Source organism: Lagopus muta, chromosome 26 (assembly GCF_023343835.1).
Source record: "Lagopus muta isolate bLagMut1 chromosome 26, bLagMut1 primary, whole genome shotgun sequence".
NCBI lineage: Eukaryota > Metazoa > Chordata > Aves > Galliformes > Phasianidae > Lagopus > Lagopus muta.
Window position 1 is genome coordinate 2,995,046 of NC_064458.1, and position 22,249 is coordinate 3,017,294.

The following is a 22,249-nucleotide window of genomic DNA, read 5'->3' on the forward strand; positions in this document are numbered from 1 at the left end:
TCCATAGCTCTCAAGCATATAGGAGAAGCTAATGGGTTTGAGAGTGAAAATGATTTAGTATGTGAGTTGTTCCTGTCACTGGAGGCTGTAGCCAAGGCAAAGAGAGGGGAACATTTAAGTTTTCATCAGATTGAGGTTCTCTGACAGTTCTGAGGCTGTACCAAGGGGGTAATTCAGGTCTCATACCTGAATGGTTGCTTTCAGATCAAATCCACCTCCCCTTCAGGTTTAGGTAAGGGCTGCGCCCCCACAGGGCTGTTTGTTTTACCTTCTGGACAAGGTACACTGTGTGAGTTACTGTGTGGCTTTCAGATACCAGAAGATGCTGAGAGATAAGCATTTCTTTTTGCTGCATCTCAGAGCTCTGATCTCCTCCTTCCTCTGCTTCCCCTTCTAAACACTGCAGACCACACCTCAGAAGCATGGGTCACACACTGCACCCAGGGTAGGGGTAGAACAGTGCAAGCCTCAATAGAAAGATAGATAGATAAACAGATAGATAGATAGACAGACAGATAGATAGACAGATAGAGGGATAGATAGATAGACAGACTGAGAGATGGATGGATGGATGGATGGATGGATGGATGGATGGATGGATGGATGGATGGATGGATGGATGGATGGATGGATTTCCATAGTGGACTCAGCCGAGCAGCTTTTTGTGCAGGAAAGCTCCAGCTCTGCCCTGAAGCCAACCAAGGGTGACAAGTGTGGTGACTCTGCAGGCATATGGAGAGAATCAGAGAGGGAAACTCTGCCTTGCTGGAAGGGAATGACAATTTTCAGCTTGAAGCAGCTGCAAGTATTTACAGTTTGATAGTCTGAGACATGGGGATGCTAAAAAATATAGTTTATTTATAGAGTAACACTCATTTCAGTAGCACAGAGGCAGTCAGGGCCCAGGGGGCAAGCAACAGATGCTTCGGGTTTTGTTGTATGAGGAACCTTAACCAGTGCAGGGAAGAAGACACCATGCCCTGTGCTGAGCAGGTTTCCAGCACAAGAATCTTCTTCTGAGGGATGGGGAAAAATCCAGGTCTGCTGGAGCCAGCACAGTTCATCCTCAGTAAGCCTGGTTGGCATTAAGCTATGATATTGGGATATGGTTTTGGAAGTGAGTAGGAAGGAACTACAACACCGTCCTGTTCTGTCGTGTGCCAGTCAGACTGGAGGTGTAAACCATGGCTGGCAGTTGGGAAACACAGAGCACAACTGAGTGCTCTCCCCTGCTGTCTGCTGGCAGCATCATCTCCTGGCTTCTTAGTTCTGAAGCGAAAAAAGAAAACCCACCATATAACAGATTAAAGTCAAAATTTGCAAAGAGCCTTTCCAGGTCCTGTGCAGGAAGTCCAGGGTGTGTGTTGAGGGACAGATAGGGAAACTCAAGGAAAAGCTGCTTTTGACTTGTCCTCTGCCTTCGGACCGTTTTCTGTCTTGGTGGCAATGCTGTAGTAGTAGGTGCGGATCGTGTTTTCCACTGAAAAAAATCCTGGACGCTCTTCCCATCTGCAAGGGCAGAAAGGAACAAATAAGAGCCAACAGAAAGGACAGAAGTGGGTTGACCCAAAGGAGGAGGTAGCAGGCACCAAAAAATGTTGGGGGGGGGAACAGGACAAGCTGTACCAGGGCTAAGGAGACCTTTCTAGGATGAGAGGTGCAGAAGCAGAGAGGCTCTGACATCTTCCAGGGTTGATACAGGCGAATGAAGAGGGACAATAAGCAAGGAATAGATGCATTCTATGTGTTGTGGATTTGGGAATGAGACAAAGGCAGGAGACAACATTCATTTGTATTGTGCTGATGGGCCAGCAGAGAAATGAGCAAGGGAAGTCCTTACCTGTAGGTCCAGCATTGCATCATGAGGGCGTAAATCTCTGCCGGGCACTCAGTGGGACAGTCCATGCGCTTCCCTTGCTCTATGAAGCTGATGACCTCTGGGCCTTTCATTTTCTAGGAGAGGATCAAGTGAAAAAACATTTTAATTGTTTTGGAGCTAGCAACAGGCTCAGCAAAGGTAGATCTGTGCTGGTAATGCTTTGGGTCCATGCACAGCAAGTCCCATATAGTCGCCATCTTTGGGTGTCTCACCCCAAGCCTGTGCTGAGCAGTGTCTGAGCAACTGATATTTCAGCTCTGCAAGCAGTTGGAAGGATCAAAGAGAAGATCTGCTTTGATTCAAACCCTAATGTTTTGTTTCCCATTTCCTCTCCTTTGCATGAACACAAAGCTGAAGGACTCAAGGAATCCAGTTTGTGCCTTCCGCAAAGTGGAAGTGAGCCTGTCTGCTTTCCCTTCTGTTCAACGGTGGCAAAAGCTCAAGGGAATGGAAACTGAAGTTTCAGTGCGTCTCAGCCTGGCTTAGAGTGGGAATTCAAATTGTAGCATCCACCCACAATAGACCCAGCTCTGCCTCCTCACCTTGTACGGTTTCTGCCCGTAGCTGAAGGCCTCCCACATGGTCACACCGTAGCTCCATACATCACTCTTGCTGGAGAACTTGTGATAAAGGATGCACTCTGGCGCGTACCATTTCAAAGGCCACTTTCCTGCTGTCCTGGCCTACAGCAAAGAAAAAGGAACATCTGCACCCGGAGATAAAGATTGCTCTGGGCCAAATCCAAGTTCTGCTTTGCTACATGTTTGTGTTAAATGCAGTCCCACATTGCAGGAAAATCCCCCTTGTCTGCATTTCTTCCTCACCTCCTGGATCTTTGCAAAGCCCCTTTTAATGCCACAGCACTGGGGTTGGACAGAATGTGATATGGTTGTGCAGCAGGTCTCCTGGGTAGAGCCCAGAGCTCCAGTTTCTGGGGGTCTCAGCCCGCAGCCTGGAGGCCTCCTGCTGGCTATTTCCATCTTTTGCTCTGCTTACACTTACCTTGTAATAGCTGTCATCAGCACCGAGAGCCTTTGAGAGGCCAAAGTCACTGATCTTGGCATAATGCTGATTGACCAGCAGGACATTTCTTGCTGCCAAGTCCCTGTGGACAAAATTTTTTTCTTCCAAGTACTTCATCCCCATGGATACTTGATGCATCAGCTCCACAATATTGCTGACTGTAATCTCGTCTCTGGGGAGGATGGAAAGACAATGCAGTAATAAAACTGCTGGACAACAAGGACCTGTCATTAATCTATACAACGTAGTCCCCTCTAAGCTCTCCAACTGCAAAGGAAAATGAACAAGGACATATCTGATCTAGAAGCATTGCCCCCTGTTAGCTTGCATTAAAAGGAATCTCTTGCTATTGTTACCCTCCCTTTCCCTACAAAGTCAGACTCCCCTGACAGCAATGAGGTCGATGAGAAATGCAGAGAATCAGCCATGTTTTATTCAGTACTCACTTCTTGGAAGACAAGAACTTGTTGAGTGGGCCACCAGAAGCCATCTCCATCACGAGCATCAGGGACTCTGCCTCACAGACCCCAATCATGCGGACAATGTAGGGGTTGTCCAGCTGGTGCATGATCTGAGCTTCTGTCATCATTTCATCCCTCACTGTTTTCTCATTGTTGCTCTTCAGCACCTTAATGGCCACATCGATCTGCTTCCTGCACAGAGTACAAGAGGAAAAAAAGAGACATGGATAAATTAAGCAGCAGCTGGATTCATGTAATATTCGTCTCTTGTAGGTCTGAAGGCATGCCTGGGAGCATGCAACACATACTACACCCTCAGGACACTAAGGCTGTCACTGAAAGTCCTGGGAGAGCCACCACTGACCTTCCAAAGTCTCTCTTATACAGCCCATTATCACTCTAGGGTCTCTCTAAGTATAAACTGGATGGCAGGGGACACCTCTGAGCTCAGTCTGAAGCACCCTCTTCTTTCTCCCTGGGCATCTCACAGGGCAGCACTCACTTTCTCATTTTGTAGACTCCTTTCTTGACACAGCCAAAGTTTCCTGCTCCCAGTTCTACTTCATCGATCATCAGATGGTCCCTCTTCAGGAATAGTTTCTTATCCTTCAGCTCCTCAGGGTCACTGTATGGGCTCTCATAAACACTGGTGTCCATGGGTAGCATGCGTGACTTCCCTGCATGTTCCAGAGAGATACAGTTGTTTGTAGTTGTAAATTATGTACTCTTCCCTGCCCCTCTCTCCTTTGTTTGGATTTTCTCCTCCCTCCTGGCCAATTTTCCTGCAGGATCCAGCATTCAAACTTTCCTCCTGGGCATCTCCCTTCCTCTCACAGCCCATGGCCTCACTGAATTAAAATAGAGGACCTGGGATGGAGGGAAACTTTGGAGCACTCCCATTCCACAGGTTCCTGCAGGTCCCAGATGTGTAGAATCATGAAGGTTGGAAAAGACCTCTCAGATCATCCAGTCCAACCACCCACCTACCATCAGTATGGCCCACCAACCCATGTCCCTGAGTACCACATCTGCACATTTCTCAAACACCTCCAGGGTCAGTGACTCCACCTCTTCCTTGGGCAGCCTGTGCCAACACATCAACACTCTTTTGGGTGCTTAACTTCACCCCACTGAAATCCAACTGAAGACACCAAGAATTTAGTAGGCAGAAGATGTGGAATAGAACAGGACTTTGCTGGCTATTGGATACAGGCAAACAGTTCTGCAGCATTCTTGGCTCAGCACCCTGAAGTGAGTGGGATGTTCTTGGGTGCTCTTGTAGAAAAGAGGCTTTGCAGCACAGCTTTTTGACCAGAAAGTGATACAAATGGCAACTCCTATGGCTTGGGGGCTTTCAGAGATGCTCACCTACAGGCTCTGGTGTGTATCCATCTGCATTGAGAGGCCCAAGGTTTTTCTGGAAAAGAAACAGTGATGAAGTGGATAAAGCAGCCAGGGGAAATTGTTTTAACTTAAAATGGGAGAGGTGAGGGACAGAGAACCTCTGCAGTCCAACAGAGGCCCAGCTGGTGGTTTCCACTGTAAGGTGCAGTGTTGGGCACAAGGATTGGCATGGCATTGAGCTGGTCTGGTCTTGGCTGGCATGAACCCTGTGCAGCTCTGCAGCCTCAGAGCTGTTACTGCTTTCTGGAACAACTCGTCCAGCACAGCTCTGAGCCCCAGTTCTGCTTGCAGTAGTCACTGTAGCAGCCCACCACAGATTGTGAAAGCTCTTTGACAATCCGGGTAAATGCTCAGCCCTTTATTTAGGTCTGTTGGGCACTCACACAGCCCAAACTTGCTGGTTTCAGCACAGCTGGGCACTGAGCATGGACTTTCCCCGGAGCTGGGAATGCAGAGGGAGCACAAAGACGTGGCCCATGGCCAGCAGCCAGCAGTGGGGCTGAGCATTCCCAGAACACAACCACATCTCCCTCACTCCTGCTCAGCAAGGAGGGCAGGGGGAGAGGGCTCCCCAAGGACAGCCCCATGTGTTGCAAGGAGCACAGCGTGAATGGAAACCATTCTTGGCACTGATGGTAGCTATGCCCAACTATTCCTTGTCTCCATCCAAGCTGGAAAGGAGACAGCATCGCAGCCGGCCATAATATATTCCAGTTGAGTTGTTGCCTTTTAAAGAAGAGGATAGTTTGATCAGTTCAAAGTGCCACTAGATGAGGTACCAATAGAACAGACTCTCCCCACAACTTACGCTCACGGAGGGGTGGGTTGGTGGAGCTGGTGCTGCAGAGGCTGTGGATTGGGAGAGAGGAGTTATTAGCGAAAGTCTGCTTACACCCCAAGCAGGAACAGAGCATCAGTCCTTTGAGGATCCAATCCCTCCCACACAAATGTCCTTTTCTACCACTTTAACCATAATGGATGTGGAAACGTGCATGGGTATGGGCACTGTTCCCATCCCTCAGGTGTCCCACAGGACAGGATATGAAATGATGGTTGTGACACCTGGGACAAGTGACTGAGGCCAGGGTTGGCACTGGCACCATCTCACCTGGCATGCTGGGGTTGGGGCAGCTTTCCCTCAGGTAGAAAATCAGCCCGTCTGGTTTGAGCTTCAGATATTCCACCAGCTGATAAAGGAATCAGGGGAAAAAGGGATTAAAGCAAACAGAAAACCATCTCTTCTTTTGCAGGCAACACGTGTGGTTTATCATAACGATTTCTCTCAGATTTATGGCAACCAGGGACTCAGTTATTTCTTTCTATCTGTGCACTAAGGAAACTTCTACATCATTTGTATCTGGGTGTCTGCCAGAGCTGGGAAGAGTTTGGGAAGTCAGATAAGCCCCAAAGAAAGACAAAGGGAAAACCTTTAGTAGTAGGGCTGGGTAGGGCATTCTCAGTGTAATGTCATTGTTGCCACAGCCGGAAGGGGCTGTACGTCTGATAAAGACCGAAAGGAACCTTTGGCTTTCCCAGCAGAACCCCAGCATTCACTTTCTGGATCTCAGGCACTTTTCCACTGCAGCACCCCCTGGTTCCAGCACAGTGGGGCCCTCACTTTAGCTGGAGACCACCACCCCAGCCCTGGCCACCAGAGCACAGGGGACCAGACTTTCTCTTCCCCTCCTGAGTGGCTCAGATTTCATTCCAAATTAGGAGCCTGGCACAGTTCTGTTTCCATTATAAAAAAAAAAAAATGCCCCGAAGTCTTTGTTTTCTTTCAAATTCAGAGTGAAAACAGTCCTGGGAATTTGAAAAATTCAGCAAAACAGTTACAGTCTGCAAACAGCCCTCCCCAGAAAGAAGTGGTGCATTCCTTTCCTGGAGCAGCCCCAGGAGTTGGACTCAGTTATCCTTCAAGGGTCCCTTCCAACACAGGTTATTCTGCGATTCATTGGGCTGCAGTGTGCCCACAGTGAGCCAGGATGGGGGCTGGTACCTGGGCTTCAGGCACTTGTCACATCCCCTAAAACCCAGCCCCCTCCTCATGGATGGGATCTCACAGCCATCTCCTGTCTGCAAACAGCCTCTGTGGGGTGACAGGATGTGTCTCCTGGCACTTGGATCTGCGGTCATGTCAAGGTTCTGGGAGTTGGCTCAAGACTTATGGGCCTCCCGAGTCTTTGTGTGCAAGATCTTAAAGACTTTCCAAGCTCTTGATGTCTTTAAGGCTCCAGATGGCCTTTCCTTTCCCCCAAGGCATGGGCAGATGTAGCAAGGGAGAAGTGCCTTTGCTTTGCTAGGACAGCAGTGCTTATCATCCCCCAGCACGGTACCTGCCAGAGCGTGTCAAACTTGGTCCCCTCAGGGATGGAGTACTTGCCAGACTTGTCCTGGTCGATCCGATAGTGATAAACTGTTTTGCCATAGACAAGGGACAGAGCATAAGTGCCGTTTTCCTTTTTGTCTCTCAGCCTGGTGGGAAGAAGAACTATTAAAAGCAGCTCGAGGTTTTGCCCTGCGAATGGCTGCAGTGGTGGTTGGTTATTTCTTTCTCCAACTGATTAGGGAGATAATTAAATTAAGGGCTGTCTCACCTCTGCAGAGGCACATTATTCTACAGAGCCTCAATTTCATTGTTAAATGTCCTTGTCTACTGAACCTTTCATCTGACATCAACCAGTGCATTAATTAATAAGCATGCTTCTTGCAGACTTCTACACACAAGAAACAAAGCTCAAAACTGGATTCGTGAAGGCCAGACACTTCTTGGGAAATAACAGATGTGGAGTGGCAGAGCCTGAATTTCAAAGATCCGTAACAACAGTCTGACCATACCTAACCAAACCTCTCAGGAATACTCACATGAAACAAATAACCAGAGGGCACTGGAAGTGGGGAAATGGTAGATGGAATGGGGATGGTACCTGCCAGGGTTTGTGTACTCACAGGAATTTCCCATCAGGTTGTGCCCCAGAGTAGAGCCTCCGCTCAGCTTCATCCCGGGCAATGTTGCCATGGTACCAGGGCATCCTCTCATGGGCTGTGGTTGCAATAAGCTTCTCCACCTGAGGGGCCTGGCTTATAATGGCCTGTTCAAGGGCATCCCCCTGGAAGAGAGAGAGAAGGGAGGCATGGCTTCAGCATATCTTGGAGTGATGTCACAAGGAACTTGGATGGTCCTGTAACTGAAGCACCAGTGACTTTAATCATGCCTGAAGCACTGCTGGATGGAATTTTGTTATTCTGTGCATCACTGTTACTCGCTTATCTGAATTGCTTTCTCCTCTTAAACCCATCTGATGTCCATTATTTGCTGGTGAGGGAACAAGAGCTAATGGCCTCAATTGCTGCAGGGCAGGTTTGAGTTGGATATTAGGAACAATTTCTTCTCGAAAAGGTTGATGAAAAATTGGCACAGGCTGGCCTGGGAGGTGGTGAAGTCACCATGCCTGGAGGTGTTCAAGAATCGTGGAGATGAGTCACCAAGGGACATGGTTAATGGGAATAGTGGGATGGGTTGAGATTGGGCTTGATCTTACAGATCTTTTCCAACCTTAATAATTCTATGATTCTAAGAGTGAAGAAAACATGTTCGTATGGGTGATCTGACATCAGCTTTGTAGGTGCCTTCTCCCTCTGTGTTCCTGGGAGACCAGGACCCCTTCCCTGGCTGCCTGCTGTCCCTGGGCAGTACAGTCTGGAAATCAATGTGTATTACCATAAAGGATTTCTATCAGCTCCACACTTTATAAGGAGCTGCAGGTTTTCATTTGCCAGTAGGTGGCAATGTCCTTTGTGTTATCTACCAGCGGTGACAGTCCAGCTTCATGGAGAAACCCTATTGAAGGTCTCATTCTGAGCAGCACCTCTAGTCGAAAACGGGTCACTTTTAGAGATCTTTTGCAGAAAGGCTCCCTGGAGAGCCAGGGATGCCTGATGCCTGAGCCATCTTTCTGCAAAAGACTTGGAAGTGACTGAACAGCCACTGTGGAGGCGTCAGCAGGGAGGAAAAACTCGTTATATGGCTGCTACTATGGCTATCCACAGAGTTTTGCTTAGTCTGTCTACCTTATCCATGCTCCTGTGTACAACCAACCATAGCAATCTCTCTGTAGCTGTTTTTAAATTTAAACAATAAGCAGACTTGAGCTGGTACTCAAGTGCCTCAGGCTCATAGGCAAAACCTCCAATGACTTTGCAGAGCAAAGGAAACCTGAGCAAGAGTTTTAAGCCTGTTTGCATCATGACATTATGGAGGCACAGATGAGGGTTTAACTACAAAGAATGTCCTGTGTGCTGCAGAGGAGGAAATGGTGCATGGAGAAATGCTTATAGAGTAGCTGGTGACCAACCAACACCAAGCAACTGAGATATCAGACTGCTTTCAGTGCTTGCAGTCACAGAGGAGAAAGAGCTGGCTGTACCATGATGTGGCAGAAGAGGAGGAAGATATTGATAGAGGAAGTGAGGATGGGAGGTGGCAGTAAGACCCAGAGATTGCTCCTTGCACAGCCCCATGGTGCTGTTGGCCACGACCATTACCTCCAGTCTCCATGTCTGTCGGACATACTCGCGCACCATGTTGTCCCTCATGCTATCAAAGACCCCAGGCTGGGGCTCCACGCCGCTGGGGCGGTTGCAGGGTTTGCGGAGGGTACAGCAGAGCCCATCGGCATCCTTGGAGTAAAACTCACAAAGTTCCTCAGGCCCACAGTGTGCTTTGCCACCCGCGATGGCGTAGGTTCCATTCATCTGGCGCTCGATGGCGTAATGATAGAACTGCAGGTTGCACACCATGGAAAGGACGTAGCCCCCCAGGCTGCGCAGGCACTGCCGCAGCAGGAACAGTCCATCTGACATGCCAGCCAGCTTCAGGTACTCCTCAGCCTCTGACCTGGCAATGCTGCCATAGTAGAAGGGAAGGTGAGCGGCAGCATCCGGCATTGCTGCACGCGTTGGAACTGCCCGGCTCGGCTTACACGCTACTGGTGCTCAATCTGGAAGGGAGAACCAAAGTTCTTCATTGATTTAATCTTTCAAAAATGGGTAAGTGGGATTCAAACACATTTATCCAGGGATTCTTCAGCCTTTAGGGTCACTTTGAACATTGCTTGCATGGGTGAATTCACATTTCTGCTCTGAGAATCCAACACAGCAAATCCTCTGTTCTGCCCTGAACAGAGCTAGAAAGTCTAAGCAGAAATACACCTGATTTTCATCAAGTTCAAGCAGAGAATGCACCAAATCCTACAGTGAATTGCTCCAGTCACAAATTACCTTCACTGTTAAAAATGTGCTTCTTACATCCATCCCAATGTTGTCAACTTTTACTTCCTATTTTCTCTTTGGCACTGTTCACAATAAAAGGAAATTCTTTCTCCTCTCTGAATAAATTATTTTTGCTGTAAAAGTCCATTAGGACAAAACTTCAAATAAATTAAGATCAAAACATCTCATGTTTTAATCTTTATGTCTAAAGAACATGTAGATATACAACTGCAACAAACACAGCAAAAGAAAGTAAATACAAACCCAAGTGATTCTAGGCAGACATTACCCAACAGTTGACAGGAACAAGAAGAAGCCTTCCTCTAATGGTCCCTTGATAAATTGTATGGACTTTTTTCCTCCAATACCTGATTTCTGAATTTGGTCAATACTTTGATTGCAATTCCTGTAAGTTCCTATTTCTACATCTTGCGTGTGCTCCAGGGAAAGCTGGAGCTCAGAGGTGGCTGGCTGTCATTGCAAAGCAAGTTCAATCCCCCAGACCCCGTCAAGCTGAAATGTGCAAGCGTTACTGGAATCCCTGCTCAGCGCAGCCTAAAACCAGAAGCAAACCTACCATCATGCTGCTGCAGTGCTGGTTCTTGGTGAAAGTGCGGTGAGAAATGGCACTTCATTGACTGAGTCATTGCAGAGCCCCTTTCCCTGAGAGTTACTGGTTTTGTATCAAAACATCTAAAATCACCCACGTTGATTAACGGAAATCCTACAACATTTACAGGGTCTCATTTGTTCCCTGGAGCCTAATCTTCAGTTTTGTCATTACGCAGATGCTGACCCCAAAAAGACCAGAATCAGAGAATCATAGAATCATTGGGGCTGGAAAAGACCACTAAGAGCATCTAGTCTAACCGTCAGCCCATCCCCACCATGCCCACTAACCATTCCAGTCATGGTGTCCCTCTGCATTTCCCACAAATGCGTCACTCATGTTTATAGTAAAGGAAACTCAGGCCAGCCTCTGGTATTTACCCTGATTTTTCTCAGCATCACCCCCATTTCTGAACATGACAGGAAGAGTAATGCTGATCATTGGTCCCACTGTGCCGTTGCAGAAGTGGCTCTCAGGCTGGAACTGTGCTTGGTTGGCCATCAGAATCACAGAATCAGAATGGTTGGGTTGGAAAGGATCTTAATGATCATCAAGCTCCAAGCCCTCACTGAGAGCTATGTGCCCCACACCAGATCAGGATGCTCAGGGCCCCCTCCAAACTCGCCTTGGGCACCTCCAATGATGGGGCATCCATCACTGGATGTGCCATGCCACCTAGCTGCCTCTTGCCAGCTCTGGTCTCCCAAGGCTAGGGAAGGATCTGATGTGTGCTCTGTTTTGGTAGGAATGGTGTAGGAGCTAGGAGGAAACCATTCTGCTCTGTGCACCTTGCTCAGTGTTCAACAGACCCAACGGGGAACTGGATTTATGGCAACCAGACTCTTCTCTCTACCTATTTGTTTGTTGTGCTCATTAAGCCCAGAAGTGCCCCTCTGATGAGAACAGGAAAGGAGAGCAGGCGCAGGGAGGAGGTCTTTCAGCTAAGGCAGGAAACCACAACAGGAAGCCGTCAGCAGCACTTGCAGCCTGCACGTGGAACAGAGTGTAAGCCCTGTCAGGCAGCTCAAGCAAGCCTAAATTCTGAATTCTGAAACCCCTTTAATCAAAGTCAACAAATGAAACAAAGTGGGATCTCGGCCGATCTGCCAGTATGAGACAGAAGGCAAACGAGAGCACACCACAGCTAAAAAGCTTGAACAGCAGTCAGTGCTTGGAGCTCATTGGAAATGCTCCAGGAAGCAAAGCAGCCCTGATGTTGGGTTCAGTATCCCCCATTTCTGCTCCTGAGATGGGATCACTGGCGGTGGGTTGAAGAGCAAGCACTGCAACTCCTGTTTTTTGACTGCAGAGTAAGCTGATGAGTCATGTTCACACAGGAAGGAAGAGGAAGCACTGAGTATGCAGTGGGAAGGTTGACAGCTTCTTCATGTGCTACTAATTTCCACTCACTACCTGGGATAAACAGGTACAAGGGTGAGGCACCCAAACTCATTGGTTCCCTTCTCTGTAAAGTCTGGGACCAAAACATCACAGAAAATGGAACATTTGAAAACTGTTCAATCAGCAGAAGCCATTGATCATCACTGAGCTCCTACAAAGTTTCCAACTGCCTACACAGGCAATTTGGTTACAGAGTGTTTTTCTCTCCAAGCCCAGGGTTGGAGTCAGGAGAGCCTCAGAGAGATATCAGAGTGAAGGCTGGGATCAAAGCTTGGCTTAGGCTATGGAACCCCTTGGTTCTGGCCATGGAACCCCTTTTGCATAAGACTTGCTGCCACAGATGAACCAAGTTATCACTCTTTAGAACTCTTCTATGTTCCCAGCCATGTGCAAAAGTCATGTCCTGAAGTCTGAGAGCAGATTGATACCCTTGAACAGGATGATTTACAGCCCTGACAGTGTCCAGGCTCTTTCTCCTACCCACACCTCAGGGCTCCAGGGCATGGCTAAGCTCTCACTCCAAGCTATGGCTCTGTTCCTCCACATTGCCTCTGGGTAGACCTGAGCAATCCTGGCACAACTTCAGCAGGCTCACACAAACATCCCAAAACTTTCTTTTCCTGCAGTGTAAAGTGCAGGCAAAAATGAGAACTGATTTCATGGGTTGCTTTGCCAGACATGACAAACCAGTGCCTGGAGGAAGCGATGCAGGGCTTCCAAGCAACAGGACCTGTTTTTTCCAGCACCTGCTCTATCTCTGTCCCTCAGGGTGCAGCAGTACAAGTACTGAGCGTTCCTGGTTGGTACTTTGAGTGCTCAACCCGTTGGGGCTGTGATAATGGCATGTTTGCAAGTTGGCGTTATGACACGAGGAGGCACTGGAAAAAAAAAAAACACCCACGTAAAAAGTACAGTCTGCATAGCACGATGCACAGGAAAGCCAGGCAGGAAGCCATCGAGACGTCAGTCAATCAAATCTATGTGTAGCTGCCCACTCGCTTTTGAAGGGTTGAACAATGTCACAAGTGTAGAAGTTGCCCTTAGATGCCAGTGAGTTGAGGGCTTGCTATATGCAAGATGATGGGCTGAGCTGGTTCCCATGTCATGGGACGTGGTGTTTGAAACACTAAATGACAATCGAAATAACTTCAGATCAACTTTAATTGCTTCATAGTTTAAAGCAAAACCCTAAACTTGCTTCGGATTGTCCTGACTGTAGCCTTCTTGCGATTAATGTTCAGTTTTCATTTATGCATTCCATGGCAGCTCTTCCAAAGATTTCTTCATAAGCACTTACATTTCCTGGCTTCAGCTGCTTTCTGACCTCCCTGCTGCTGACTGCACACCCAAACCCCAGCCATCCAACCACGTGTTAACATTTGAGCTATGTGTGAGTGGGAGTTGGTGAAGCTCTGAGCCCATTTGTTTGCTCGCCCAAGCAGGGTGCCTAGTGCTTGTCATTGAAGATAACGATCTCCTTTACTTGTCAGTGTGTGTTCCTGACTCAGTCCTACCTGAAATGGTTGTGTTGACTGAAGTTGCATGGAAAAAGCTCCCTGGTGTGGCTGGAAGCCTGTATTTTTCCCAAGGACCCCATTTGTTCTCATTGTTGAAGTGAGCAGGTAAACCCAACCTGCTCATCTGCCCATGGATTCCTGGCCATGTACAGAAACTCTGCACACCTCTGCTCTTTGAAGCAGAATATGGGAGTCATTTGGCCACAGAGAGAGCCCACAGTGCTTTCTGAAAGGAAAACGTATAATTCCACAGTGGTGTTTATGAGTCCCAGGCAGGGGCTCAGCACTGCTGGGACGCTCCTGCTCCACATCTCCTTGCTGCTTTGCTTCAAATTGGCCCCTCTAAACCTGAGGCTGAGGGTGCTCATCCTTCTCAGAACGGGAGAAACAGTGCAGCAGAGCGTGGAGAATTGATGACACGCTTGTTTGGTGCAGTCAGATGGCAGTAAAGGCCTGAGCTCATTCATATCCTGCTGGGGACTTGTTTTCCTTCTGTGGTTATTTGTCAGATGCTAATGAGCGGAAGCAATTTGCTCTTCTCTCCTTGAGAGCAGGAGATGGGGAGGGGGCAGGGAAGGGGGGGACCACCTGCCTGGGCCCTGTGGTTACAGCTATCTGCCTCCTTTGCTCCAGCTGTTACTTTAATGGCTGGGATTGCCATGTTGTCTGGTGCCAGCCTGCTTTTCACTGGTGGCTGTGAACCCGCAGAATGCTGGGGCAGATGTTTCTGCAGTACTGCACAACAGAAATCGGGCAGATTGTGGTCCCCTGAGCCAAAGCACTGAGAGTAACTTTGTTTTTATGACAGTTACCCGTTTAGTTGACCACAAGAAAGCCACAGGATACCAGAGGGTGGTGGGCATGGAACTGGCTCCCCAGGGATGCTGGAGCTCTCAACACTAAGTTTTCAATGGTGCTGTGTGGAGCTGGGAGTTGGATTTGATGATCACTTCCAGCTGGGGGTGTTCTATGAGTAGAGCAGTAGGAAGCACCAGTGGATCACTTAAAGGTGGTGGTCCTACTTCTGGATCAGCACAGGCGAACTCCATGCATGAAATTGTTTCCTATTTATGTGTGGCCAAGCCTGTGGTGCATCACATGCTCTGACAGCTTCTAGCTATCTCTTAGTGCTTTGCTTATGAAATATTAATAGAAAGACGGTGAAGCATGCAGGTATCGGTGTGTTTCTTGGTGCAGAGTGGCTGCTGGTTGCTTTGCACTGGGTGATTACTGGCCACGGGGTTGGTAATTAGTTCTGCCACTGATTATAGGAGTTTGAGCTCCTTCCCTAAAGAAAAGAGTATTGGTTCTTTATATTGTGCTCTTCTTCCATGAAAAGATCCCTGAACAAGAGTTTGTTGTAGGTAGGACCTAGCAGACCCTGATAAATCAGAATGTCCAGAACCATATTAAAAGTGCTGCCTTTGATGAGGGTCTCAAAAATCCGACTAAATGTGATGCTTTGCTTCAAGCCAAGCTGACACTAATATTTTGGGGATATACAGTAGTATGCACAGTCCCATGTACCCCGGTACAGGGAAAAGGACAGCACTGCTGTGCCCTTTAGTAGCTGGATTAGTGCAGGAACAATCCTGAGTTCTGGTCCCCACAGATGGGTGTACTTCCCCCCCGGACCTCCTGGTTTGCAGTAGCATCCTCTCCTATTTCAAATATGCCCATTAAGGAGCTTCTCTTGGAGCACAGGTGGGGTGCAGGATCCACGGGTAGGGGTGATAGCATAAAGCAGAAGAACACTGCCCTAAGGCAACTTGTGCTCAGCAGCTGCGTGTGGATTTGCTTTGGAAGGCTGTGAACACCCTGCTGATCCTTTGTAGAGTCACTGAAAATACTTCTGGCCCCCTGGACCCACTCATCCTGAACAGCTTTTAATTAGGTTCCAGCATGGTTAAACACAGTGCATTGTTCACTGCCTGGTGTTGGGGAGTGCTCTGTGGTCTGATAACTCAGCTGTGGGTCAGCGTGTCTAAATGAATGATGTCAGGATGTCCTGAGGATGGGTGAGCACAGCATCTGTCCCTGCATTTACCTGCTATGCAGGTGGAGCTGGAGCTGACAGCCAACCAGAAAGGGGTTGGGATTCCAGCAGGGTGAGTGTGCAGTCCTTGAGAGACAGCTGTTCCTTATGCAGCTGTACCAGATTGGCTGTTGGACTCCATTCCTTTGCTCCTGGTCTTGGTGCTGGATCTCAGTTATTCTGGAGAGGGAGACAAACTGTCTAGAGATACCTTGGGCAGCTCACCCACCTGCTGGTTAACCTTCCATTAAAGTTCCTCTCAAATGGGTTAAAGCCTGCTGATTCAGTGGAAACACATTGCATGTGATACGTACAGAGATTAATGCTGATCTAGTTTCAGTTCCTCAATCTTTCTGATTAATTTTGTATGAGGCAATGGTTACTGTATTTTCTCCCTACTGAGCTTTTGTTATTGGATCATTTGATATGGTAGATCTTGCCAGGCTTCTGTTGGTTTTCTGTGTTGCATTGGTCCACCCCAAACTACCCAGCTTCTGTCTATGACACAAGGCATCTTTTCTTTGGACAATATCTCTACACATAGCCATAATCTTGCTCTGGTTTATAGTCCTGCTCTGAAGCTCCCCAGAGCTCTCCAATCGCTGCCATTAGGGGAAGAAAAGGGCAGGGATATTCAATTACTACTCAAGGAGGAGCAAGCAGGTTGTATTGAGGTGGTGTTGGTGCCCTGAACCTGAGCCAGGAGGAAGACTGCCATGTGCTTGAGGTGCCCCATAACTCAGCCCCACAATGCTGACACAGTAGTACCTTAAGGAGATGACCTTCCTCTAGCCCTGCTAGAGGGGATTTAAGCAGACAGGGTAAAAATATCCACTCAGAACTTGGCTGAGACACCAAAGTGAACTTCCCTGTGCTTGCAGCAAGAGCCATGGGCTCTCGAATGGCCGTGAGTCACTGAGGTTTCTCAATCTCATTTTGAAAGGCCAGGCAAAGGGGTCTAGCAGCCAGTGTGGGCAAGACCAAATGTGGGGCTTTGGCTGTTTGTCTCTTGCACTGCTTTTGTGAGCAAAATATTCCTGTGAACAGGTGGGAGGTGGGAACGGGGTTGGAAGAGGGTTGGGTGCATTCACTGCTTCTTGGATGCACAAAGATGAGTTTTGTTTACGTGGAACAGATCAAAACCAAGGCCCTGCCAAACAAAGTTCCAACAATAAAAAAATTAAACCACAAACCCACCCATATGATTCAGTGCTGGTAGTGGACACTATCCTGTCACCTGCATGTTGTGGATGGAGACAGCTTATTTCAATATGTGTTTTGGTACTAGAAGTGTTTGTAAACATTGCAAGCACAGGATGGAGCAAGTGAAGGGCCTGGCTGATGTGACTAATGAGCAGGGACTAATTATGTGCATTATATGTTGAGCAGGTGTGACAGCAGGCAGGGAAAGAGAGCAACCATTAGGCATCTGAAGAATATGATCGTCTTTTGGAGTAAAAGCTTGTTTGGATGCACTGAAAAAATGATGTGAAGATAATGGAGATGATAACCAGCCTTACTTTCCACTCATTAATAAGAAACATTTTCTAATAGGATCCATCAGGATGTGGAACAGTATCTCACTTAGCACTGGGTCAGAAAAAGTACTGCAGGGAACTATCCTCCATGGGCAGGAAGAAACTGGGATGAGCTAATAGGACTTTCCCATATCTAATTTCTGCAATTCTGAGTTCCATTTAGGGAAAGTTACACTCTCTGTTTCTTTCTCTGGCCAAGATAACTTCTAGTCCAGCCAAAGCTCCATGGAATACTGAAAAACACTGAATGCAGAAACATTTTTCTTCCACTGTTGACATTTTTGGGTGGTCTTTTGTTGAGCATCAGTGTCTGAAATGAGAACAGATCCTCTGCCTGTTCACAGACAAGGGATACATGAGGAGTATTACTGCTCCCATGCACTTTTTTGTGAAGTATTTTTTTGTGATCAGCCACACTAAGGTGAAAAATAGCTTTTTCTCCATGATCCGGCAGATTCTTAGCTCTCATCCTTTCTATGCTGTCAACGGAAAGTTGCATCCATCAATGGAAGGATGCATTAATGTCTGCTCATGCTGTCCCTGCTGCTTACTGTGGGCAAGATGCACCATCTCCTGTAACTCTTCCACCAAGCAGACTAATGTTGAACACTTGCAGCTGAAAATGCAAACACCATCCTCTTTTCTCTGAACACAGGACACTGCATTGAGCAGCAGAGGGTTAAAGCTGTCTTTTGGAACGCCCTCTGGTCACTATGCTTCTGCTTTACCCTCTTGCAGCCTCCCCTTGTCAGCTGAACATGCCAACTACTTCTGTTGTGGTCCGCCAGTAACCCATCAAAACAAATTCTTGAAGGAGAACATTGCGGTCCAAGGACAGGGCTTTGTGCTGCAGTGCCCTCCAGGATGCTGGCTCCCACCCAGCCATGGTGGGACAGGCTGGATGTTCCCATCCCATGGTTGCTTGGGCACTGCTGGCAGAATTGTTGTTGCTGAGACTCACCCACCACGAACCAGGCTGAGAGACCAATAACAATTAGTTGCAAATAGGTTTTTCTTCTGCAATCCCAGCAGAGACAGAATGGAAAACCTTCCAGGTCCTGGGGAGCTGGGGCATTGGCAGCTGTGCAGGGCATGTCTTGCCCTGCGTGGGTCCGGCTGAGTTCTCAGAATTGCCCAGTGCTGTTTAACCCTGCCCTGGTAACGTGAATGCAGAGCTGCAGGTAGCACTGAACCCTCCTCAAATTCTGCCTGTGCCTCTGGCATCTACAGCCATCTCGGTCTCAGGGCCCTCTTGCAGGCTCCCGTCTGTTCCTGCACCAAAACTGCATTCCTTGGGGCAGTGCTTGCTGGCTTTTTGCACAGCAGAGGCAGTCTGGGCCGTGTATCTGTCTGCACTGCTTCTGGCTGTGGCAGGACTCTTGCTGACATCCGTCTGTCCTTTATACTTTGACATGATGACAGCTGTGGGAACCCTGAACATCTGATGCAAGATTTGGGGGAGCTTCTTCCATTGGCTTAGAGAAGTGCGTGCAGTCTCAGCTCCTTGGGGCTTTATGAAATGAGGCCATAGTTGTTTAAAAATAGATGTAGTTACACTCTCACCTCTGCCTTTCAGCTCTGTGTGTGACAGATTATAATCTCAGATTAGACACCAGGGGGCTAGCCATACATGTACATCTACACCCATAATCTTCAGGATCAGAGTAAACATCTAAGAGGAAGAGGGTCATCATTCTTGCTCAAAATATCATGTAAGTTTTCCATCTACCCAGCGGATCTCAGCTTTTTAGATACTGGTGTGGTCTGCTTCATGGCCATACTGGGAGTTTTCTGATGGGATGGAGAAGCAGCAGATAGGAGCAGGATAACAGATGTTCTTAATTGACCCAACCTATCATGGCTTTCTTTACTTAATGGACTCTACTGAGGGGTTGTTTAGAAGATTTTAGAAGCATAAATACTTTTCTTTTAAGGCTTTAATGGATTTTAACATTCATCTAGGCGCACTGTTACTTTCTTATTGGCCAAAAGTTTGACTGAGGGAGAACCTGGGCACAAAGCAGTGGTGCTGTGCCCCTCAGCTGCAGGATTTTCCCTAGGATGTGAGCATGAGATTTGAGTCAATAAATGGTAGTGGACAGTTCTGTTATTTCTTGAGGTTTGTCTCTATAGAATCTTAGAATGGCACAGGTCCAACCATCACTCTGACCTACCAAGTCCCATTGCTAAACTGTGTCCCTTAGTGCTTTATCCACATGTCTCTTGAACACCTCCAGGCATGGGGACTTCAGCACTTCCCTGGGCAACTCATTCCAGTGCTTGACCAGAAAAATAAAATAAAATGGCGTCTCAGAACCTAGCAGCCATCTCCTACTTGACAGCAAAGGTTGACTGAGCATTAAGTTGTTCTGAGCTTTGAAAGGCAAAAGATGAATCTCGGCCTGAAAGCTAATTTACAGGCATGAGAGGAGCTCTGTAAGCATTTTTTAAGAGGACTGAACATTCTTCAGACTGCAAGGGGTTACAAAATGGTAGTAAGAAATTCCTGAAGGAGAAATTCTGAAGAGAAAAATGAACACTTTGGGAAGCAGGGGAAGTTGACTTGGACTTCAATAACTCAGCTAGTTCTTGCAAAAGCACATCTGCTCTGAAGTGTAGGTGTGTGTTTGCATGCGACCAGCAGGCATTTGGGCAAAGCGTGTGACCTGCAAGTGGTAATGGAAGTTTGCATTCACAATCACTCACTTCCTATGTGAAAAGGTCTGTTCTGAGTGTTGAATTGCATCACTAGCAGGCAGCGTGCTATCTCTATTTTCCAAATTCAGAGCTGAAGCACAGTAAGTAAAGGGCTAATCTGCATGAGGCTTTTTTGTTACTTTGGTAATTCTAAGGACTCTCTGTTCCGGTTATTTGAATACGATTTGGGGATGTAGAGTCATCTTAAGACCTCCCTCCCCTAGGGTGGCTATACCTTTCTGTTTGGTGGAGTTTGAAGAAAGCTGCCCACGTTCCCCATTGCCACTGCTATCTGCCCTCTGTTCTAGGCTCTATTCTCCAGCCTGGGTCCCCCAATTTCTTTTGTGCCCATTTAATCCCAGACTTAGCAGGGCCCTTCCTATCATTTCTGTGGATTTTGTAAGCCTAAATTAGCGTAATTCAGTGATCGAAATCATTTGATCGGTGGTGGGGAAAGGATGTGCTTCACACATCTTTCTGTTCCTGATTCATGTTGCTCAGCTCAAACCCACAGAGTCCATGTTGGCAATATTCATCTCGGTGTCCTTTGCCCTTGGTATCTCTGCTGTTGTGCTGCTGGTCCCCCCACTCAGGACTTGTACAAGTCAGAGCTGCTGCCCTTTCTGACCTCTCAGACCATAACTGCTCCATCTGTATTTCCTGTACTGTTTGAGTGGGCTTAGGACCTGTACAAAGCCTGATGTTTTGAAGGCTTTCTGCTTCTTCTGAAGCCATTTACTTTACAGGCAGCACAGGGACTGCAGTGTCTGAGAGTTCTCAGAAAATCCTCTTTCTCATTAAGCTTAATAGGAATCAGCTTTAAAAAAAAAAAAAGCCATTAAAATCCACATGCCTTTATGATTTTTCTAATACTGCTGTGGCACCATCCATATCTGTGTAAGAAGCTGTATTCTTGGGAGCATCAGCAAGCTCTACAGGGACTTGGGTGAGGGAAAAGGGTGGGGAAAGACTGAAAATACACGAATCATCAATATATGAGGCAGCAGAGCCTCGTAGATCAGTTTGCTCGCCCCCTGCCAGGCTACCTAATCCCTTCTCCAGTCTCCTCTGCAGTTCTGCCCATGTGATGGGTTTCCCACTCATCTCTGCAGCGTGTATTCCACCATCTAATGGATCTGCCCATTAGGAAATGTTTTCTGAGGCTTAATCTCAATTTTCCTTTGTTCTAGTTTATTCCATAACACCATGGACTGTACTTGAACTGATGGGACTTGGAATTCTGCCTGTTTTCACAGCAAAGTGCAGAGCCGTAACAGATGAGATGACAAAGAAATTAAGAGAAGCAAATGTGAATTTGGTAGCCTATTTTCAGAATATACTTGCTGTCATATTTTTCAGTAGGAAATCTCTGAAGCCCTTCTTGATTACTTGGAGCATTATCCAACAGGTGCCAAATACCCTCATTCTTCCCACCTTGCTGCTTGGGCTCCCGGGCAGCAATGGACTTAAAGGGAATCTTCCAGAGAAGACAAATTCTGATGTTTTATGTCCAGAGATAAAAGAAAGAGAAAGACTGGCCCCAATTATTGGCCTGTAAGCTCCCATTTCATCTTAGGATCTAAATACCCCAACACGAAAAAGAGCCGTGAGGCCCCATAACGCTGTGCTGGTCTTCTCAAGCAGCGATGGAGCACTTGATAGAAGTGTAGAGAAGTGACACAATGAGTTCAGCTGGGCCTATTAACACCAGTGCTTCACAAGATCTTCCATCCTGCCACAAACCTGCGACTCTACCAGGTGTGTGGAGCACTTATGAGGCAAGGAACAAAGCAGCCATGTTGTAGAACAGCTACCGACAGCGAAAAAGAAGGTCTTACCTGGCTGGCGGGTGCGCAGGACGTCCCGTCAGGGGGTTGTTATGGCGGTTTTGAAGACAGAAAGGAAAGGAGGGGAAAAACGTTCTTTGGTGAGTGAGAAATGTGTCAATTTCGGAAGATAGGAGGGGAAAAGGCCGTAGCATCCAGTGAGCTTTCTGGCGTTTGCTAACCCCCGTTTGCTGGTTTCTTTGAAATGTGACCTATTTCCTTCTTGCGCAAGAAAGGAAGAAAAAATAAAAGCCGTGTAACTCTACAGAGTGAAAGAGCACCGAGATCTCAGTGCCAGGTCTTCAATGGAAGGATACAAATCCGAGGAAGGTGCTGAAGATCTGCTTTTATTTAAACAAATGTGTTGAGCACAGACATTACCTGACAGCAAAGCTCTCTTCTTGCCCATTGAGCGGATGTTCGTTGGGAAGCGAGCCTTGCACAAACACATCTGCCATGCCATGTCCTTGGGTTCTCAGCCTTTTGGAATTTTTCACATCTTTGGTGTGACAGTTTGTGATGGGTTCTACAGGTTAAGTCCTCTCCTCATCTATTTTTCCTGCTCAGCTTTCTGCTCAACTCTTCAT

The 22,249-nt window shown here is 47.5% G+C and overlaps 1 protein-coding gene across 1 annotated transcript; it reads right to left on the minus strand.

The window, feature by feature from the left end:
* Nucleotides 1–877: 877 nt before the first annotated feature.
* On the minus strand, nt 878–21,873 carry LOC125685117 (tyrosine-protein kinase ZAP-70). Its single transcript, XM_048927923.1, has 13 exons — nt 21,675–21,873; nt 9,313–9,767; nt 7,717–7,877; nt 7,104–7,242; nt 5,876–5,954; nt 5,576–5,616; nt 4,732–4,780; nt 3,866–4,040; nt 3,349–3,555; nt 2,882–3,074; nt 2,422–2,562; nt 1,841–1,953; nt 878–1,509 (listed from the first exon to the last, which is right to left on the minus strand). The coding sequence occupies exons 2-13, from the start codon at nt 9,712–9,714 to the stop codon at nt 1,386–1,388; spliced, it is 1,824 nt and encodes a 607-aa protein (XP_048783880.1). The 5' UTR covers nt 9,715–9,767; nt 21,675–21,873; the 3' UTR covers nt 878–1,385.
* Between the last annotated feature and the right edge of the window lie 376 nt (nt 21,874–22,249).

What these genes read in the sequence shown, in the direction of transcription:
- LOC125685117 (XM_048927923.1), bottom strand. Translation starts at nt 9,714, where the DNA reads ATGCCGGATGCTGCCGCTCACCTTCCCTTCTACTATGGCAGCATTGCC. An exon ending in AGTTTGACACGCTCTGGCAG is followed by an intron (nt 5,955 to 7,103) that starts GTACCGTGCTGG and finishes TTCCTTTATCAG; the next exon opens with CTGGTGGAATATCTGAAGCT. An exon ending in ATGCAATGCTGGACCTACAG is followed by an intron (nt 1,510 to 1,840) that starts GTAAGGACTTCC and finishes CTGCCCTTGCAG; the next exon opens with ATGGGAAGAGCGTCCAGGAT.